Source organism: Pteropus medius, unplaced genomic scaffold, assembly GCF_902729225.1.
Source record: "Pteropus medius unplaced genomic scaffold, Ma_sr-lr_union100, whole genome shotgun sequence".
Lineage (NCBI taxonomy): Eukaryota > Metazoa > Chordata > Mammalia > Chiroptera > Pteropodidae > Pteropus > Pteropus medius.
The window spans coordinates 14,012,321-14,033,601 of NW_024349803.1; the positions used below are offsets into that span (position 1 = coordinate 14,012,321).

At 41.5% G+C, this 21,281-nt stretch overlaps 1 protein-coding gene and 1 long non-coding RNA gene across 2 annotated transcripts in view; one reads left to right on the top strand and one right to left on the bottom strand.

Annotated features, from left to right (window-relative positions):
- FGD5 (FYVE, RhoGEF and PH domain containing 5) overlaps positions 1-12,101 on the top strand; it is a 114,636-nt gene extending 102,535 nt beyond the window's left edge. The window contains exons 19-21 of the mRNA XM_039837367.1: positions 2,453-2,581; positions 6,435-6,589; positions 6,970-12,101. Of these exons, the coding sequence (XP_039693301.1) occupies positions 2,453-2,581; positions 6,435-6,589; positions 6,970-7,006 (321 nt within the window). The 3' untranslated portion in view covers positions 7,007-12,101. The remainder of the gene's footprint in view (positions 1-2,452; positions 2,582-6,434; positions 6,590-6,969) is intronic.
- LOC120582180 (uncharacterized) lies at positions 803-21,199 on the bottom strand. The gene is made up of 2 exons (XR_005647485.1): positions 20,788-21,199; positions 803-18,879 (listed from the first exon to the last, which is right to left on the bottom strand). It is a non-coding gene; the product is annotated as an uncharacterized LOC120582180 (long non-coding RNA).
- Between the last annotated feature and the right edge of the window lie 82 nt (positions 21,200-21,281).

The window sequence follows — 21,281 nt, forward strand, 5'->3', positions numbered from 1 at the left end:
GACAAAGAGGACCCCTGATGGGAGACATTCTGGCTACGAGGACAAACAAGAGCAGTGCCTATTTCCTAGTCATGACCAAGAAGACACCGGCATGGTGGCAGAGGGCAAGACCTGAAGTGGTTGTAGATGGTGTTAGGAGATGTCTTTCCCATCCTTCTCTCCACCTCTCCCATCCAACTGTCTTTTTTCTTTTCTAGCTCTCCTGCCCCATAGCCTAGACCTAGTACCCAAGGGTACCGCATAGGTCACTGGGGCTCTTCCAACTACAGCAGCTTCAGCCCTGGCTCAGCTCTCCCATGGCAAGCTCTCTAGGCTGTTCTTCTCACCCTGAGGGTCCCAGATGGGCTCTGGCAGTGAGCTTCCTGGAGGCCATGGCACTCTTTGCAGGACACCTCAGGACTGGCTAATCTCAATGCCATCCTGCAAATGGGAACAGATTTATACATCTAAATTCTAATCACAACCATAAACAAAAGTGTGTCATGAATATACAAGCTGTCGAAAGAAGTGTGACCAGTTATTTCCAAGTTTTTTCATTAATATTCATTATCAAGTAGCAGGTGGCAAAGGTTTAAAAAAGTATTAAGGGATGAAAAATTTTAATGGATACAGTTCTACACATTAACTTAATCCCTTTTGCATCTTAAAAATCTTGGAAATGACACATACATAGTAAAAAAAATTTTTTCAAAATACACACAAGAATATATGATGAAAAGTGAGTTTCTCTCCCTCCCCAAACTCGTTCAGTCCCACCCACCCTAGAGGTACCACCATCAAGTTTCTTATGGATCCTCCCAGCAATTTTAATGTATATACATAATAAAGATGTACATTCACAGATCTCTCCTTTTTTTTACCCAAAAGATAACATATTACACTGAGTCTTCTCACTTAATTTCTCTTAGGTATTATTTCACACTTGCTCATAGATGTAGATCTCACATGTTTTATTTTACATTGTATGGTTGTCCCATCATTTTTTTAACTAATCCCTTTCCACAAATCGAGAAAAGCTCACCATCTCACGTCCACTGTGCTGGTGGTCTGCGTGAGTCGAGCTCATAGAACCTGAGTGTTCCGTGGGGGCAGAGTTCGAGAACCACTGCTCTTACTCTTCTAGAGTCAGGCTGCTCTGATCCTGGTGCCATGCAGATCTACCCCAGCCAGCCCCTTGGTAACTTTTGCCCAAAGTGACCACCTTTTTATTATCCAAAACCCAGTGGGATTTGCAGTGGCCCCCCAGAGAAATGTGTCCCCAGTCTCCCACCACCCTCTCCCCTTCTCTTAGAAAATCCACCTCAGCAGTAAGACCTGCTCCCCATGAGAAAGTCTACAGAAATGCTGCCCCCAAGCATCTGTCAGAAAGGGAGGTCACAGAAATGGTTTCCCCTGCCATATTCTGTCTACACTGCTTTCTCACTCTGTGAGATGCTCCAGCAAGGCAAGGGGGTGGCGGGGGCGGAGGGGGAGGCGGAGCCAGTATCTGGTGTAGGAGTCCTGGACCTTTGGCGGGTAGGTTCTTTTCCTGGTGCTTCTCAAAACAATCTGAGCTGGTCATACCTTCCTTTCCCTGCACTGAAGTTTGTTGGCCTCTGGAGTATTTGCTGAGAGGTCTGAGTTCTTACCTCTCTTCAACTAAATGGAGATTTGACTTCAGTAGGTTCCTCCATTCCTCTGGACCTCAGTTTCCCCATCTTTAAAATGAGAAAGTCAAATGAAAGTATGTCTAAACCTGGCCTTCTTGTTCTAATAGTAAGACTTATATTTATGGCGCACTTACTGTGGGGTACCTGTCAGGTACCTGTCTTATGTCATTTAATTCCACCTTAACTAGTAAGGAAACAGAGACCTAGAGAAAGTAGGTAAATTGCATGACACTACTCGTCTATAAATGGGTAGTGCCTGGATTGGAGCCCTAGACCGATGTTACTCCAAGCCTACTTTCTTAACTCCCACATAAAGCCTATCTGACGAGGCTACTACTGCTAATAAGAGAGTTAACACATCTCATTAGGCAGGAGATCATAAAGCTTTTAGGTAAACAGTACAAAGAGGATCTCTCCTTAAATGTAAGAGACTGATAAGCTGAAAAGTGTAAGGATCAGTTTTAGAAGACCCTTTTCCCCAGGTATCAGCAGTTTCATTAATTTGGGGGGTTGAGGCTTGGGGAGAAGGACCAAGAATCGGAAACGCCACTAGGGGGCAGCAATCCTGAAGGCAGTTTTTGACTCCTGTGTTTCCTGGGTCCATTCAGTAAATCCTGTGTCTCAAACCATGGTACATTTTTGCTGCCTTTGAAGTGTGTTGGATGTATCCTAAGACCTCATCCAAGTCTCAGATTTCAGAGTAGTATAAACACTCTGCCAACTGTTTTGCATGTCATTTTGTCTCTGTTTGAACTGTGCCCACCACCTGGTGCGCCCTGACCATTCTGCTTCCCTTCCACCAGGTGGCCGCCTCTGGAGAAGGTTCCGCCATAAGTGGCTATCTCAGCCGGTGTAAGAAAGGCAAGAGGCACTGGAAGAAGCTCTGGTTTGTCATCAAAGGCAAAGTGCTCTACACCTACATGGCCAGTGAGGTAGTGGTGGTTCGCCTGTCCTCCCCTTTTTTTTGTGAAGGCATGTAGGTTAAGCTCGAGCCTCAGAATGTCCATGTGGGGTATGCACCACACCCTGTCACCTCAGGGCTGTGAGAAGCCTGGATGCTGGTTCCAGTTCCCATGTCAGTCAAGTCTTTATTGAGCAATGCCATGTGCTTAGCGCTTCTGTGGATACACAACCGTGTGCTTGTCCTTAATCTAAAGAATTTACCATTTCTGTGTGGAGATAAGGTTACGGTACAGCATGCTGACCTGTACATCAAAGTGTTTGAACATCACGGGTCCAGCATAAGAGAAAGCTGCACTCTGCTCTCCAGTTGTTTGGGACAAATTTCAACAGTTCGAAGGAAGCTACCACACTTTTCTTTTTTTGTCTATGCATTCTTCTTTTATCATGGAACTACTGTGATGACTCTTCTATTAAATAAAACAAGTTTATATTTTTATAAAACATCTTACACTTACATTTTCTAAAATATAGGAGAGAGGGCCTTGGAAATCAAGGCTGCTTCCAGAGTAGACAGGTGTGCACTGTGGTTGTACAGCAGCAGGGGGCTGTCAGCTCCTGACCCAGGCTGAACCCATAGGCTGATGTGAAAGATAGATTTCCGTGTCCAGGCCCCGCCACCTGGTGGCTTCCACAGGCTAAATCTGCTTTGAAAACAGGACTTAAATGCATTTTGCCCAGCTGCAGAGGGTGGGTGCTTTACCCCATGAGGATGTGCACAGAGCACAGGGTTGGCCCTTCTCCCATAACCACAGATGCTAGAGAGGGTGCAAAAGCCACTTCCTTCTTCAGAACATCAAGCTGCTCTAACAAAGGACCTGCAGCTCAGCTGCAGTTGGCCCTGTCCCCAGGTCCCAGAGGCCAGCAGGGACGCAGACAGACAGACGGAAGGGACCCAAACGTGGGCCTGAGTGATTCGGGCACTATGTGAGCCGAGCCCTCCCCAAGGGGGCCCTTCACTTCATGTCCAGAGATGGGGCTTTCTGCGCTGAGAATTTTGATCTTTCCAGTACAAACTGAAATGTAACATACCGTCCTTCTACAACCCAGAGCAGCATCTTCCTGAGCAGGCATTCCACAGGACACTCGCAGATATCCTCTAAAAACTGGGTTCTGAGGGAACCTGAGTAGGCAGTGAGTGGGACTTGCTCAGAATTGCTCACACATATAAATGGAATCATGAGTGACTTCTTCCACTCAGCATGATGTTTTTGAGATTCAGTCACTATTGCATTTAGCAATAGGTCATTCCTTTTTATGGCTGAGTAGTATTATATTTTGTAAATATACCAGTTTGTTTATCCATTCACCAGTTGAAGGACATTTGGGTTGTTTCCAGTTTGAGGTAATTATCAATAAATCCACTTAACTTTTGCATGTAAGTTTTTGTGTGAAAATAGATTTTTATTTCACCTTAGGTAGAGACCTAGAGTTGGAATTTTTGGAACGTAGAAAGTTATATGTTTGGTTTATAAGAAATTACTAGATCTTTTTCTAAACTGGTGCACAAGTTTACACCCCACCCCCCAGCAATGTATGTAAATTGGGGAGTTCTGTTGGCTCCCCATGTTTTCCAAGACTTTGTATTGTCAGTCTTTAAGCCATTCTAGTGACAGTGGAGCAGTATGTCAGTGTGGTTTTAATTTAAATATTCCTAGTGACTAATGATATTTTCCACGTGTTTATTGGTCATTCATATATTTCCCTTTGAGAAGTGTCTATTTAGATGTCTTGCCCATTTTCTAAGTAGGTCATTTTCCTTTTATTGACTTCTTTATATATCTTGGATACGTCTTTTGTCAGATAAATATTTTCTGAATATTCTATCAGTGGCTTACCTATTCATTTTCTAAATGAATGAACGGAAGTTTATAACTTCAATGAAATCTACTTTATCCATGCTTTTTTTTTTTTATGGCTATTGCTTTCCGTCCTAAGAAACTTTTGTCTCCTGCAGGTCACAAAGTTATTCTCTTGTATTTTCTTCTGAAAATTTTACTGTTTTAGCTTTTACATTTAGGTCTATTTCAAATTAATGTTTGTGTATGGTCTAAGATTAGGGTCAAAGTTCATTTTTTTTTCCATATGGATATCCAGTTGTTCCAGCACCACTTGTAGAAAAGACTTTCCTTTCCCTGTTAGGTTATTTTGGTGTCTTTGTTACAAACCAAGTGATCGAATAAGTGTGGGTTTATTTCTGGACTCTATTCTGTTTCACTGATATATTTACCAATCCTTATGCCAATACCATACTATCTTAATTACTATAACTTTAGAGTAAGACTTAAAGTCAGGTTGTGTAAGTCCTCAACTTGGTTCTTTTTAAATTGTTTTGGGTGTTCTAGGTCTTTTGTGTTTCCATATAAACTTGTCAATTTCTACCAAAAAAAAAAAAAACCTAAGATTATGACAGGGATTGTTGAATCTATAGATCAATTTGGGGAGAATTGGCATCTTAACAATATTGAATCTTTTAATTCATGAACATGGTATTGATCTTTATTAATGCTTCAATTCCTCTATGTTTTGTAGTCTTTAGTATAAAGGTCTTACATTTCTGTTCTTGCATTTCTCTTAACTTTATAAATATTTTATTTTTTGGAGGAAATTTTTAATGGAGCATATTTTATTTTCTAGTTGTTCGCAGCTAGTATATAAATGTGAAAATTGATTTTCCTGTGACCTTGCTAAATTCATTATTAGTTCTAGTAATTTTGTAATCAATCATGTCCTTCGTAAGCACAGATAGTTTTATGTCTTCCTTTCTGATCTTTGTGTTTTATTTCTTTTTCATGCCTGAGTGCAATGACTAGGACCTTCAGTACAGTGTTGAATTTAATTGGTAAGAGTAAACACCCTCCTGCCTTATTCCCAGTCTTAGGGGAAGAGCATTCAGTATGTCACTATTAAGTATGATGTTAGCTGTAGGTATTTTATAGATGCCTTTTGTCAGATTAAGGAAGTTCCCTTCTACTCCTAGTTTGTTGAAAGTTTTTATCATGAATGGATGTTGAATTTTGTCATATGCGTTTTCTGATCCAGCAATCTTTGAAAATCGACTCCCTTTTATACACAAACTCTTCTTCCCTCCCTCCTCTTATCACAACCATTCTAATGTGCTTAACAAATTATATCTTTGTTCATGTGTAGTTTTATAAAGGTGTATTGTTTATGAACATGTATTCTTACATAAATATGTGTGTATCTTTATAGATGAAAGCTCTTTTTTCCACTGAGCACTATGGTTTTAAGGTCCCTCTGTGTTCTCTGGGTGCATCTCATCACATTGTTAGCCCCTTTGTAGCACAGACACCCTAAGTGTTCCATACCGAGGCCCTGTGAATGAGGGCATGGGGCAGTGAGTACAGAATATGTTATCAGAAGTAACTCTAGAAAACTAGCTGAGTCACTGACTAATCAAATCAATGGAAAGAATGTGGGGTTAGAATGTGGTCATGAGTCTAAATCCTGGCTCTCCCCCTTACTGTGTGATCTTAGGGAGTTATTTGCCTTTCTGAGCTTCAGTTTCTTCTTAGAATGGGGGATAGGACATTCTGTGATTTCTACGAAGGTTAAACAAGGTCATGTGAAGGTGATAATGCCTGGAACCTAGTAGGCTGTCCCAAAATGATGTTTCCCTCTTCATGCCTGGTCCTGATGGGAAGCGGGGTGAAAAGTATGTGTGTGGTTATTTCACTGTTGCCCAAGCATACCCCACAAAGAAGTGTTCATCATACACCTTAAATTGGATATACCGATGAACACTAAGTATTGACCGTATATAGTGCTGTGTTTAATATCAGATTTTCCTTCTGCCCTCTGCAGGACACAGTGGCCATGGAGAGTATGCCCCTGCTGGGGTTCACCATTGCCCCAGAAAAGGAAGAGGGCAGCAGCGAAGTAGGACCCGTTTTTCACCTTTACCACAAGAAAACCCTATTTTATAGCTTTAAAGCCGAGGATACCAATTCAGCTCAGAGGTACCAAAATAACTACTCCTGTAATCCCTTGCCTCTCTCTCAGAAAGAAACAAGTTGTTAACTGGGGCTTTGGCTTCTGTTCTTCTCCAGCCATCCCATCCCATCAAGTCCCTTTGGGCCACAGCAGAATAGCAAACTACCTATTTCCAGTTATGTGATTTTAAAAATATTATGATTCATTCATACAGGCATGGATTGATTCAGCAAACCTTTGCAATGTGTTCCAGGCCTTTGCTAAATGCTGGGGAAACCAAATGAATGTGACTATGATGTGGTCATTGACCTTAGGTTAACAGTAATCTAGTCTAGTCACTTATAGGTTGTGACCAGAGTCACAGACAGAGTTACAACGCCAAGTGTCCCCTCTCTTCTGTTTACAGGTGGATCAAGGCCATGGAAGATGCAAGTGTGTTATAGCAGTTATCAAGCATGGGGACCCAGAATAAACTCTTAGTTTGATATGTGGACCCTTCCGGAAGCCAATTCATGTCCCCAATCATCTGGATATACATTGGATTCAGCATAGGAGCCTGACCTTTTTTGCTGGAACCCCCCTGCTCACACCTTCACAAGTGGAATCCTTAAGGGATATTTATGGACTGCCCCTTTTTTGTCTTCATGTTTACCACCCCTCCCTGACTTAAACTATTTCCTTACCCAGCAGTGAGTTAAAATTTAGTAATATGAAGACATGGAACTGATAGAAAAGTACATTTTAGAAATGCAGGCTTTTTAGTAGAAACAAGTTTTTTTCAACTTTTACTCCTGGTAAACATCGCCACCTTTCATACTGTTGATTTCAGTGCCTCAGGTGAAATAAGAAACAACTGGTAAATAACAGCTACTCTCATCAAAAGCACTTTATTGTTTTACCGAGCTACAACCTCCAATTTTATGTTTTCCAAGTGATTTACTTAATAGCAGGTGGAGCCCTGTGGACTGATTTGCCACCAGTACTCGACAAGGGTGTATGGAAAATTGACTTGTGCAACCCTGGCTGTGGTAACACTCAGAGGAGAAGGTCCTCCTTACTGCGGACGGCGCACTGCACTGGATAGGAAGGCAAGGGTTTCCTCCTCCTTTCCATCCTGCAACCTGTGTACTGACATGACTTAATGAAGGAGGGACTCCCTCATTCCCACAGCGGTTCTCGACACTGCGCCAGTGCTGGAAGCTTGGCTGCTGGCAGATCCAGCGCCCACCCTGGAGATCACTGCAAACCCTCCGAAGAGACAGAGTCTGCTTTAATTTATTGTGTGCCTTCCCGAGTTTTACCCCACACAAGTTGACAGCGTTACGTCTATAAGAACCTGTTTTTATTTTCAATGCGGCAATCCTTAGCTGTATTATGAAGCCTTGAGAGAGATAAAAAGCCTTGAGAGATGTGATCAGCAGGTGAATTCATGGTCTTAGCCAATGGTTCTGGACACAGTGAGGGAACACAGAAGTAACTCTCTGGGCGCCTGGGGCTCAGTCACCTCCCACTGATGACTGCTGCTCATTATGCTGGAAGTATTTTTACATAAAGCAAATTGGGGGTGGAGGGTGGGTGGGATTCCTTGTTATTCTCATCGAAATAAAAAACAGTCCTATCATTTTCTGATGTCCTGTCCCCACCCTCGTGCTGCGCTGTCCCCTAAAAAAAGGTATTTGCTGACAAACCTTTTGTAAAAAGCACCATCTCAAGGAGTTATTTACATTATTTTAAGGGGAATTTTTTTCTAGTTGGCAGTTATTTTTAAATATTTGCATTAAACAGTGATGCAAACAAACTAAGTGATTAGACAGGTCATTTATTAATTTTTGAGGGCTTAATTCCTATGGAATAGTTTTCATCATCAAACATACTTAAATGACCTTTGGACCCTCTGAGCCTTTAAAAAGTATAGTAGGACTTCAGCACCAGGCAGTGGGAGTTTCCCCAACCTGCTACTGCCCATTGTCAGTTTCTGAGATCTAAGTAGAATTATATGTCTGGAAGTCATTTGAAGGCCTCTTTTATCATATAACACCCTATTCCCAATACTCTGTAAAGAGGTGATAGAGCTTTTATTTCTCAGTGAATAGTTACACTAATTAAAACACCTGAGTTATAGATTAAACACACTAGATAGGTTTTGTAGAAGGAAGTGGCAGAGGCCACCAAGATCTTCCATAGCTCATGAGTGACTGGACAAGGACTCGCCTGGTTTACCCGGACCCTGTCTTTACCTGTCCCTTGCCATGGTTCTTTGTGTACTTATTTCAGCTGATTTCTACTGGCCGATTTCGCTCATTCCTTCTTGCCCATTTTACATGTTTGTGTTACCCGGCTGTACATGGGCCTACCTGGAGTAACTCAGATGAAGCTGCCCAACTGGCCTGAGGGTGTTCCTTCTCACTGGGCCCAGAGGCTGGAGAAATAGCCAGCTTTGATACTGGGGGTGGCAGTGCTGCCCAAGACCCCCGCAGTATCTGATATGCCCCCTGCTCCCTGGGCACAAAGCAGCCCCTTCGCTGTGCACCTTCAGCAAATGCTGTGTTTCTGAGGAGGAAGCAGTACTGAGCCAACCTGTGACTCAGAAATTAGAACTCGGGCCCTGGGCTCAGAAGCTCTGAGCCTCAGTGCCCTCATTTGTCACGTAGAGACCATTCCAGCTTCCCAAAGAGTTCAGGGGATCAAGCACAAACTAAACATTTGTGAAAGTGGCTAAGACCATAAACCTGTGGGGAAGGGCACTGTGTTGTTACACAAAAGGAAAATAAAGTCATGAGCCCTGTTCTGTGAAAATACAATATAAAGACAATACGCCAAAAAGAAAAAAAAAAGAAATCTTCCTTTTTATCCATGAAAATGGCAAGAGAAACCAGGCCTGAAGAGGGCCTGGCAAGGGTAAGCTGAAACCCTTTCACCATTGTGTCTTTTCTCCCCTCCATTTGTTTTCAGTGACCTTTCCCTGAGCTCTTCACATGTGGACCAGAAAAACACAGATCTCTGCAGGATTGGTCTCTGCCTGCTTCTCAGAATCAGTAAAGTTTTATAAAACTCAGGGTTTTACTGAAAGCAGCACTTATCTTACATTATGATGGTATCACACCTTCCCTGCAAAATGAATGTTTTTCCAGCCTGAATTGGTCTTATTAAGTAGGAATAATGGTTATTACTAATATAAAGCACACTAGAAACACAGTAGTGTACAGATATTGATTGAGTTCCTGGGTCCTAATAATTGTTTCACATATCAAAAATATGCTGAGTTCTGGTCAGGCTGACACTGACCACTCATTCTCCCTTGCATACAGCCTAGTCCTGTGTGCAGGTATGTAGTGAGGGGCTGATGCTCAGGCTAACCTTCAGGCATGCACCGGGCAAGCCAATGCCACAGACCTCAGCAGCCCTGCTACTGCCACTGAAGGGTAATATGGTTATTGTCCTTTATCTAGTCCAGCTATTCATTTGATTAACGATGAAAATGTCATGGCAGAACACTGAAGCCCTAAATGGAGACTGAGGCCTCCTGGAGTGGTAGGACCAGGCTGGAGCCTGAGTTTTTTCCTGCTATGGGGCAAAGTAACAATATGCCAGAATAGTCTGTGAATTGATTCAGCCTGTGATTTGCGGCTTCTGTGATCAGGTAAGTTTCTGTGCTTCCATGTATTAATGGTGAGCTGAGAGGACAGATGTGTCCACACTAAGATGTCTGTTTTCAAGAGCAAGTAAAAGGAAACCAACCTCACACTGGCTTAAGCAATGATGAAATTAGCTCGACAAGAGGTACACAAGCAGGACAGGTTGAGGGTTCTAGAGTATTCCCAAGAACCAAGCTCTTTGGGTTTCTCTGACCTGCTGTCCACTGTCAGTTTGATTCCAGGGCTGGTTCCCAAGAGTGAGTCTGGTGATTGCCACTGATGGGAGTGGGTGGGGGGCTACAGACGTGCCTGTTCACAACCACCATGGAGGGAGAGGTTGGCTTTCTGTAGTTAGCTTTTTCCTTAGAAGCACCCAGCAGGCTCTCTATATGGCTCCAGGAACACACTTACTTGTACTTGTTCTCTCCTGAGCTAGTCACTGGAAAGGGGCCCACCTTAAGTGGCACAGACCAGATAGCTTGGCAGCAGAAGTACGATGGCTGCTGGAGATTCACCCACAATGTCCACCCTCTGGACCACATCTACAAAGACTACGGTTTGGATTTGTGCAGTGAAAGGGCTGTGCCTTGCCATGGATTTGGGGGATTATCTGTGATAGAATTACAGGACAACTATTTAGGCATCTATTATATATTTTTGTTAAATATTACTGTAAGTGGTATTGGGAAGATGATGTTATTGATCCCTTAAGCACCTAATCACAGTTGTTAAATCAGCAGCCAAAAAACACCTATCTCTCACAAGATCCTAGAAAACCTTTGTGTGATTTTTAGCAAGAAATAACAGCAAGCATCTCTGCATGAAGTGCTCTAAGTACTTTAACACTGTAACTTCATTGAATTTCCCCAGGACCTGCTGAGTTCTATTATTATCCTCATTTTGCAGATGAGGAAACCAGAGGTTAGGAACATTAGGTAACTTGCCCAGGGTCCCCCTCTTCGTAGGTCTGAGGTGGGGCCCAGGTATGTACAGTGTGTACAAATGCTTCAGGAGACTGCACAGGCAGGCTGGTTATCTGGGGTTGGGCCTGGGAAGGTTTCACAGAGGCGTTAGTTCAGCTGCACCTTGAATAAGTTTAGCTCAATCATGGGCAGCGATCTCAGCTTGTCACCAGACTGTGAGTCTGTGGTAGAAGTGCCAATTTACAGGCTGTATCTGCAGTGTATATTCAGATCCTTGGCTGAAGAAAAGTGAGACACAAGAGTGTCTGAAATGATAAAGGCATGAGAGCTGGCACTGGTGACATCACACAAGATTGCAAGACACTTCTTAAAATTTGACACTATGCCAAACATTGTACAGAGAAATATACAGCTATAGTGGTGAATATTTTAGGGGAAAACTAGTCTGAGCTGGACACGACTACCACAAAGGTGGTACCCGGCCAGTAAAACATCCCCTTCCACAGAATTCTTTGGAGAAGCTTTATGACCCCGTGGCCACCCTCATAATGTCCTGGTGTATTTGCAAAACAGATTCTCTACATCAGCAGTCCCAATCTTTTTCACACCCGGGACCAGTGCTCTTGTGAGAATCTAATGCCTGATGACCTGAGGTGGAGCTGAGGCAGTGATGCTAGCGCTGGGGAGTGGCTGCAAATACAGATGAAGCTTTGCCACTTGCCCACCGCTCACTTTTTGCTGTGCAGCCTTGTTCCTAACAGGCCAAGGACCAGTACAGGTATGTGGCCCAGGGTTTGGGGACCCCTGTTCTACATGGTCTTGATCTCTTCCTTGTACAGATAATGTGATCATGTCTCACATGAAAGGACATTCTGTGTCAAGAGAGTAGCATGACAACAGGTCTTATTTTCTACTTTGATCTTTCAAGGATGCTGTTATAACAGAGCCAGTGTGTAGGGGCAGCACTTCCTCAGGAACTTCCCCTGGAGTGAAAAAGAGGCTTATACAAAATGAAATCTGTATTAAGAAAGCAAGCAAGGAAGAAAGCATCAAGAAAGCAAGCAAAAAAAAATCACATAAATAAGATTTTTAGCCGCTTTTCAAATTCTGGGAGTGGGTTATGAAATCAACAGAATAGGTCACAACCAGTGCCCTCACCACCACCTACTGAAGAGAACAGAGTAGAACACAGCAAAGTATATATCCATTGTCCTTAAGAACTATTTCATGACATTTTTCTCTTAATCGTGTATGTATATACTTATATCGATTGTTGATGTAAAATGTATTTATTTATACTTATAGATTGTGGTCAAAAAAACTTTAAAGAATATCATGTAAGGAAAAAAGAGCACAAAGTTGTTAGACACATAAGCCAAAACAAAAGACTTTAAGGTCACATTCAAATGTAATGACATATCTCCAGTTTTATTTCCTGAATACTTCAAAAAATATTGCAAGGGGGAGAAGGTAAAAAATCCATGGTAAAGCTACACAAATTCATTTGATCAAGAAATGGTTACTGTAGTAATTAAGGGAAAACTCTATTATTAGTATATGTAAATTGTAAATGACGAAATTCTCCAGGAGCTGAGGTACAAATAGAGAGCTTTAAAATAACATGTTTTATCCCAGGTTCTCCAACAGCATGTTTTCAACAGTGACTACCACTCTGGTTTATATAAGGATTCCCCACTCAGGTGCAAATTGCCCTAACTGACCACAAGTTCTCTTCAAAATTGGGATCTTACTTTCAAAGGTGCAATTCACATTCTCTCCAAAGGTGGACTCAGAGGGAAGTGCGTCTAATACTTTCATCAACAGCTGTATCCCAAAATCTATCCTCTGGTAAAGTGTAGGCAATAAGCCATATGTTCTTTAGAAATCTTATGAGCAGATCAGAATTTAAAAGAATTGCCAGCTCCAATAAATATATGGTCCTTCAAATCCAGTGGCCTGTAGTTAACAACCCCTAACAATATCACACTAGAATTCATGAATGTGTAATGCAGCTGCCCTGCTGTGAGCAGCATACATGAGGAAATAAATTACTTCTTGATCGCTACAGTAATTGGCTTGATTATGCCAACATGTATAATTATGAAAGTTATTATAGGCATAGATTAGACAGCTCTTTTAAAGATACAGCTACAATACCACTCAGTGTGACCCTGAATCTTATTTTATGCAGCAAGGTGAAAAATGACCATTAGTTTTCACTATTGCAATTTGACTAAATATCAACCTTTCACCCTACTCAATAAATATCTTCTATTTTTACAGTTATCAAGATATCACTGTCTCACCCTATGGGTCCATCCTTTGCTACACTGGATCAGAAACATATCCCCGCATGACAAAAAAGAAGTGAGGAAAATGGCCTTTTAAATAACATAAAAAAAAAAAATGCTTTTTATTTTCCTGGGTGTGTCCCTTGTCAATGTTAACCTTTATTTGTGAAAAATTTTAAAAGAAAGGTCTTTTTCCTCTTTATTTAGGACAACTATAGGGATAAAACTTCTAATTAAGGGTATAACATGTTTCTTGACAAGTTCTCTCTTTGGAAGAAAAATTACGATAAAACATTTGCTAAATACCGTATCTCAAATTTATAAGTAAATTTAATATTGTACATTAAACAAAGTGTGGTATCTACATAATTTAAAGTGTTCAATTCCAGCCTTCAGTCAAGAGTTTTGAGCTCTGTGTTTCAGCAGCCTTTGTGAATGCATTTTCTCACAGAAGTGCTTCCCCTTGCTACCTCTCATATTCACCCACCCTGGTAAGTTTTGCAGCCTGACTGGCCTTGGTGCAAACAGGTTGGGGAGTTGGATCTCATCAAAAGTCCTACAATCAGTTAACGGAAAATCTGGAATATGGCAAGACATTAAGGGTGCTCTCCACTCTGCTATACCACCTTCCTTAGCTTCAAGATTTATTAATTTCCAGTTATTCAGGAGATGGACTCTGCTGATTGAAACCCTGATACACAGTTGACTGATACTGACTTTCCTAATACAGAGAAATGCTGATTATCTAAGTCATAGCCAAAACATCTACGAAGAAATCAAATTTCATGTTGAAACCTCAAGAAACACATTATATTTATTTCCAAGATCAATTAGCTGGAGGAGGGGGAAGGTTAATATGATCAGGGTTGTTTCCTGGTTCTAGAAATTTTCAGTCAACTCCATTGGAATAGGAAGAGAATAAGTGGCTGAATGTTGCGTATGTAAGCCTATGAGAATGCTAAAGGACTTTGGAACACGTAATACTCAGGTACCATTTTAGCAGTGACACCATGCTTGGCATAGTACTAAGCACTAGACTCATGGTTATTTACTGGCGAAAGCTCACAAATTGAGAAGTCAGATACAATGCTCTAATTCTCTGTAGTAGAAGCATGAGAAATGGCTGTGGGGAAATGATGACAGTGAATGGATTGTGCCTGAGGCAGATTAGAGAAGTGTTCCTGAAGGTGACTTCTGAGTTGGAGCTTGACACATGAGGAAGGAGTTGCCTTACAAAGAAGAAGGGGTTGGAGAGGCCCCTGGTGGCAGAGAGCAGAATGAGTGAGGTGTGTGAGAATGAGTAGGATACCACACAACACATTCAGGGAATGGGGTAATTCAGAATTGCCAGAATGTAGGGAGAAGTCACAAAAGCTTATGAGACAAGAAAGGCTATTTGGGGCCAGGTTTATTCAGAGCCATTGTTCTTATCCTGTAGTTACCAGGAGACCATGGGAGCTTCCAGACACTTTAAAAAATAGGTGGCAAGAACAGATCTGTTTTACAAAGACCTCTCGTTTTCCATTTAAAAACAAATCAAACACATGTGACCTACAGTCTGTTCTGTCAAAGATGGCCACCACAATAGATCCCCTCCTACATATTCTTCTTACAACATGACAACACTCTTCCCATCAAATGGTGGGAGCATGTATCCCTTCCCCTTGAACCTGGATAACCTTTCTGACAGTAAGCAGCAAACAGAAGTGAATCATGTGAAATGCCACTGTTCTCTTGTGACACTTGCTTTTGGAATGCTTCTGCCATGCTATAAGGAAGCCTAGCCACATGGAGAGGCCACTTGTCAGTGTTCATGCTGCCAGCCAGCATCAACTACTAGACATAACTGTCACATTATTTTTGGACGATGTAAGTTGACAGCTGACAACAAAGTCACTGCAGGGAGGGATGCTAGTGAGACACAAGGTTCCCTGCCCCTGGAGAGGCTGAGACTGGAGACATAGGTGTCCAGGAAGGCCCGGGTGGAACTAGACAGGAATATCAGCTGAGTCTCTGTAAGGAGTCACAAGACTCTCAGATCTCCTAACCCCATCCTATACAGACTGCCCTTTCCCCCACGCTTGCAGGAGACAGGAAGTTTATTCTCTGGAAAAAACAACTAGAAGAGGTACAGGCGCCCCACTCCAACACACCTACACACTTATTTTGGATTCAGCCTCTTGACATGGGCTCCTGTTTCTTGCCACTAAGTTCCCTTTCCATGACAGATGAAAATGTGTGCTCAATAGAAGGAATCAAAGTTCTTTAGAGTTCAACCATGTTTTTATTGGAAGACTACCACTGAATGATGTTCTAATCTCAAGGTGGCTGAAAAAACCCACTGTGAAGGACTTTCAATGGCCCTGGCTCAAGAGTTTAGATTTTATCTTATTGGTCAGAGGTCTCAAAACCATGAAACGGTTGAAGCCCAGAACCATGCTTAAGAGATGCTGCTTGGCCTGCATAGTTTAAAAGCCATTTGTAAATTACCAACATTTTAAAGTCAAGAGATTTCACATGTACAAATCCAGGTTTCTGGCTTCTCTTAACCCATTTCCTGTTTAGAAAAAAAAGTGCAGCTCTCTGCCAGCGTTAACTTAATTTTACATAAACACACCCTTTGAGGCTAAAGCAAAACTGACCGGTTTTCAATGTGAAAATAAAACATAAAAACCGTTCTTGGAGTTATTTCTAAACAGAACGTGTCTCTAATCCTAATGTAACAGAATTGTATACATAAATCGAATTCATCAAATATATCTTTGGCTAATGACTATTCCAGAACAATATTAACATCACACGTAGGAACGCTATGTTTTCTAGGATTTGACATTTTCAGCAATCGAGAATTACTATATTTTACAAATAGCAATACCACTACTAAAAACAATTGTTATAAATAGAATGATGTCATTTGTTTCCAAAGACTACTGATGCACTAGAGCAAAATGAAAATAATAAAAGCTAGATATTTCGTGACATCTATTTGGATGTAAGGTTAGGACTCTAATTCACAAGTTATCGTGAGGTCAACACTTGGCAACCAGGAAATGAGTTAAGAAATCCAAAGATACATCATCTCAGGGCCACATTCTAGGGCTAACGAGGGGCTGCCTCTTTAAGTGGGTAGTGAACTCCCCAAGTGTCACTACCATTTAACAAACTAATGGTGTTTACATTAGTTTCCTAACCTCCTTTAGATTACCTGCCAGATTCTCCCTCCCCACTGCCCCACCTTAGGCATCTGAGTTTTCATTTCAGCCTTAAACAATGCATGCAGAACCATTAAAGAACTTTACAAATAAAAGAGAGTTAGAGGGATGTAGATAGAAGGGGGTCAATTATTTGGTGACAGAAGGAAATTTAACTTTGGGTGGTAAACACACAATGCGATATACATGACATATTTAACTGTACACTCGAACCTATTTGATTTTATTACTCGTCACCCTAATAATTTTAATTAAAAAAAAAAAAGAGGGCTAGGAATGGCTCTGTTTTAGAACACTCAGGCAGCCAAGAAAGGAAGAGAGGGAGAGAGGGGAGGCAAGGAAGCGGCTGGTATGAGACTGGTTAGGAAGGATAGGAAACCACTGCAGTGGAACAAAGATTAAGACCTAGTTTAGGGAGGGGTAGGGGAGGGGCCAAATGTGAGGGGAGAACAAAGAGGCTTTAGTATTGTTTAGACCCTCGGTCTTGACAATGTACCAAGATCTTCTCAAAGGCCAGAAGCCTCCAAGTAGCATCCCACTTCTTCCCAAGATAAAGGGCAGGATACAAAGCAAAACACAGAAAAGAGACTTTTCCAAGGAACCTGTGGCTTTGGGGCGCACTTACTGACCTGTAGTGAATAGACACTGAAAGACTAGCAGTCTCAAGTCGATTAACGGAAAAAACAACTATGTGGTGCTGGGCTAGTAAAGAATTACCGAACCTCAAGATTGAGCTCCTAATAGGTAACATTTAAAAGACATCCTTCTGAGCAACCCATATAAAACAGGGGACCAAGAGCAGGTTTATTTTTTTGAGAAGATAATCAAATTCTCCATCATGCACCAAGATAGCTGAGCCAACTACAATTCGGAAATAACACCTTTTCAAGGCCCAGGAAACCCCAGGTCGGAAACTAAAGGGGCATGACTCTCAGTAAAAGCCATTCTGCGTGGGGCTCAGGAACTCACTGTGTTCCTGTACAACCAATCCATCACAGGGTCAATCTTTCTCTTTCCTCTTCCTGGGAAGAACAAGGGCTGTTTATAAAGTAAAGACCTCTCTAAGTAGCCTTCTACTGTGACAGAGCTTGACTTTGCCAGAATCATGGAGGTAGGTAGAACGTTTTCTTCCTCTCAAAGTCTTAATGACAGAAAAGAAAAAATAAACAGATATAACTATTAATAAATATTCCACAACTTGCTAGTCAGTCATGTGACTTTGCAGAAGTCATCCTCTCTCTGTTTAAGGTCTCAGTTTCTTTAACTGTAAAAACAATATAATTATTGTGAAGATTAAACAGGATAATGTGTAAGTGTAAGGAACGTGCAATCTGGTATTTTGCAATTACATCTGCTCTTAGGCAACATTTAAAAAACATTTAGGAACATTCCTAAAAATTAAGGCTAATAACAACTATATGAGTTTTAAAACTTTATTTTATAAACATGTCATAATCATATAAATGATATAAACATTTCATAAAATATTACTAGTCATAAAGCAGAAGCTATTATAGGAAAACGATGTATATAAGTACTTATGAACATAATTACTAAGCCTTCCCAGTCTATGAAAATAAAAAAGGAAACCATTTTTTATGCTATCACAAAAGCAGTACCCTTACAAGTAAAAAATCTGTGCTTACTAAGAGTAATTTGAAAAATTTAGCACATCTGTAACTATTACTTAATCAAAATTTGATTTTAATTGCCTCAACATTTATCATTTAAATGCAAATTTAAAATAACCAAAGATGGCAAAAAAAAGTGTTTATGCTGTGCTAGGTACAAAATAAAACTCGTTCCTGCTCTCAAAAAGTTCATAGGCAAGTCAATTAATGATTGACTGCAAACAGATTGGTTAAGTGTGTGGGGAAAAAAAGACCTGCCCAGAGGACGCAGAGGGAATGTCTGGGGCTCATCCACAGAGCACTGGGCAAAGAGCCAGAAGCCCGAGGCTCAAATCCCAGCTCTGAGAAGTCACCAAACCTTGTTTTCACTGAGTTCATCTGCAAAAACTGGACAATGATATGAATACTGTTCATCATACACTGTTGCTGAGAAAACCACTCATTCAATAAATGCCCACTTCATATCTACTCTGTACTAGGTACAGTGTTAAGGGCTGAGAAAGAGAGGGACAGGGCACATCTCAATACGGGGCTCACGGTCTGGGTAGATGCCAAGATGATGGATGCACACACAAGGACTGGGTGCTGCCAAATATATCTTCACTCCCATAGAGCCCTCCTTCCCTGTGAATAAATAATTTTCAAGCATGATCAAAGAGTTAAAAAGAAAAATTCTTCTAGCTTGCATTTCAAAAGCTAAAACAATGTTTTGGGGTTTTTTTGTTTTTATTTTGCTAATTAATATTTTTGAATTAGATCAGTGGTTCAGGCCCACAAGTGTGTAACAGAATTATCTGTGATACTCAGTAGAAGTGCTGATGCCAGGGCTCCACCCAAAGCTTACTGCTTCAGAACCTCTGGGGGCCTGGTAGTTCTGAAGTGCATCCCCCGTCAGGAACCGTTTCATTTAAAGGCTGATAAAACAATGTTGAAAGTACTATAAATGCAAACATGGATATTCTTAATAGTTAAGAAAAGAAAGTATACCTAGCATAATACAACTTGGGTATTTTTTGTGATTATAAAACCCATCAAGTCTTACAAAGCCACTTTAAAGAGTTCTTACTAAAAAGACTTCTAGCAAAAACACAATGGAGCAAAAAATAGCACTATGGCATCAGCTGCAGAGGTTTGCTACCTCCTGATATTTGCAATCTGTGTATGTGTTCACGTGCGTTTTCAGAGGAAGAAAAGCTGCTCAAGCAGATGAAGATTATAGACCCTTGCTACTACTTCTATTAAATAACCAACCTTGAACTGAAAATTTACTGGGCAGACTGATGCAGCATAGTTTACAGTATAAATTTACTGGGCAGACTGATGCAGCATAGTTTACAGTATAAACCTTAATATCAAAAGGACTAGATCAGAGCTCTGGCTTCACCTACTACACCTATAGCACTAGGCAGGTCACCTAACTTATCTGGGCCTCAGTTCCTGCACCTCAGTTAAATGGAAATGACAGTGCCTTGTTCACAGAGATGCTGAGTATCAAATGAAGAAACTTAAGAAAACTACCAGCCATCACAGAACATTACTGTTTAGTATTTCAAAATCTAGTACAACTGTAATGTGTTTGCAAAAAAAAAGAAAACTCAAAACTCACTAATATGTGAATTTTTACACTATATTTAGAAGCAATATTTAACCTATTAAAAACCTACTTTTTGAAAAAAAAAAATCCACAAATGCAAAGCAGTCCATGTTCACAAAGATGTACCATCAAAATACTGTTACCTTAGGCACATCATTTCATCTTCCTGGTTCTTAACCACCTCTCCTGCAAAAAAAGCTTTCTGCCGGAAGAGGATGTGCCCTTATCATCTCTTGGGGCCCCTTCCAGCTTTAGGATGTGTGGTTCACCATGATATTACAAAATTTAACTTTTCCCCCTACTTATTTCTTTGCAAGGTGAGAACAAGGAAGAAGGGAAAATTTGTGTTTAAAGCATTTCCTGTCATGTAGAAATAATATTATGGACAAAATACTCAAAGTTGAGGTCATCTTGACAAAACTCCAAACGGCTACTGTTTAAGAAAAGATTAACTCATCCATTTTGGAGTCAGTATTTATAACAAGAAAAGTGCAGGAAAAAAATCAATTAGCAGAGGATCTCTGGCCTACAAAGCCTGATGATCAAGGAGTCTAACCTAAACACTTCAAGGCATCTAGGATAAATAAGTGATCTGCAACTTTCAAAGCAAGTCAAAACTGTAAGTCAAGAGAGAAATACTAAGGAAAATCGACAATCTAGGATTCGTAAGAGAAAGAAACAATTTTCTTTACAAATTAAACAGTTTTGCAAACAATTCCTTTACATATACTTCTGTATCACTGTTTACTAGTTCCAAATAGCGAAGGGAAATGCCATGGACTTAAGATTTGGATATGTTCACTAAAAGACCATAAATAATAAGTTTTGGAGAGTTTCAACACTTTACATATTACCAGAAGCTGGTGCATACTCGGTTCTTTAAAACCTACATAAAAACCCATCTGTATCGAGTAGGGCCCAAACAGTTCAATACCCACCCAATAAACCACCCTCCGACGTACAGGCGCTCTGCTGTGACTGCTTCTTCCATCAACAGAGATTTCAGCTCGGCAGGAGGCTGGGATGAAGGAAGTCACAGTGGGACACACATCCTCTCCTGTCTTCCAGGAACTCCTGGTTCCCCGGGAGAGGCGAGTTTGCATCAAATAACGGTGCCCCGCGTTCCCAGGTTTTTAAAGCGACCAACCCACTCTACCCCGAGAACAGTTGCAGCCTCGCCTTTTAAATTCCAGTTTCTTCTGACAGCTGTGCCGGCCGAGCCTCGGCCTGAGGCCCCCAGGCGCACAGCGCGGACCCCAGCGCCCTCCCGCCGTCGCCGGGCCAGCCGGCCGCGAGGGGCCGGATGGAGAAGCGCCGGCTGCAGAAGCGCCGGCTACGGCGTTCCGGTGCGCGCGCGCGGCTCAGCCAATCGCGTGCTCGCCCGCCCCCCACGGCCACGGTGAGGCTGGCGCTGGGAAGAGGAAGAAGAACA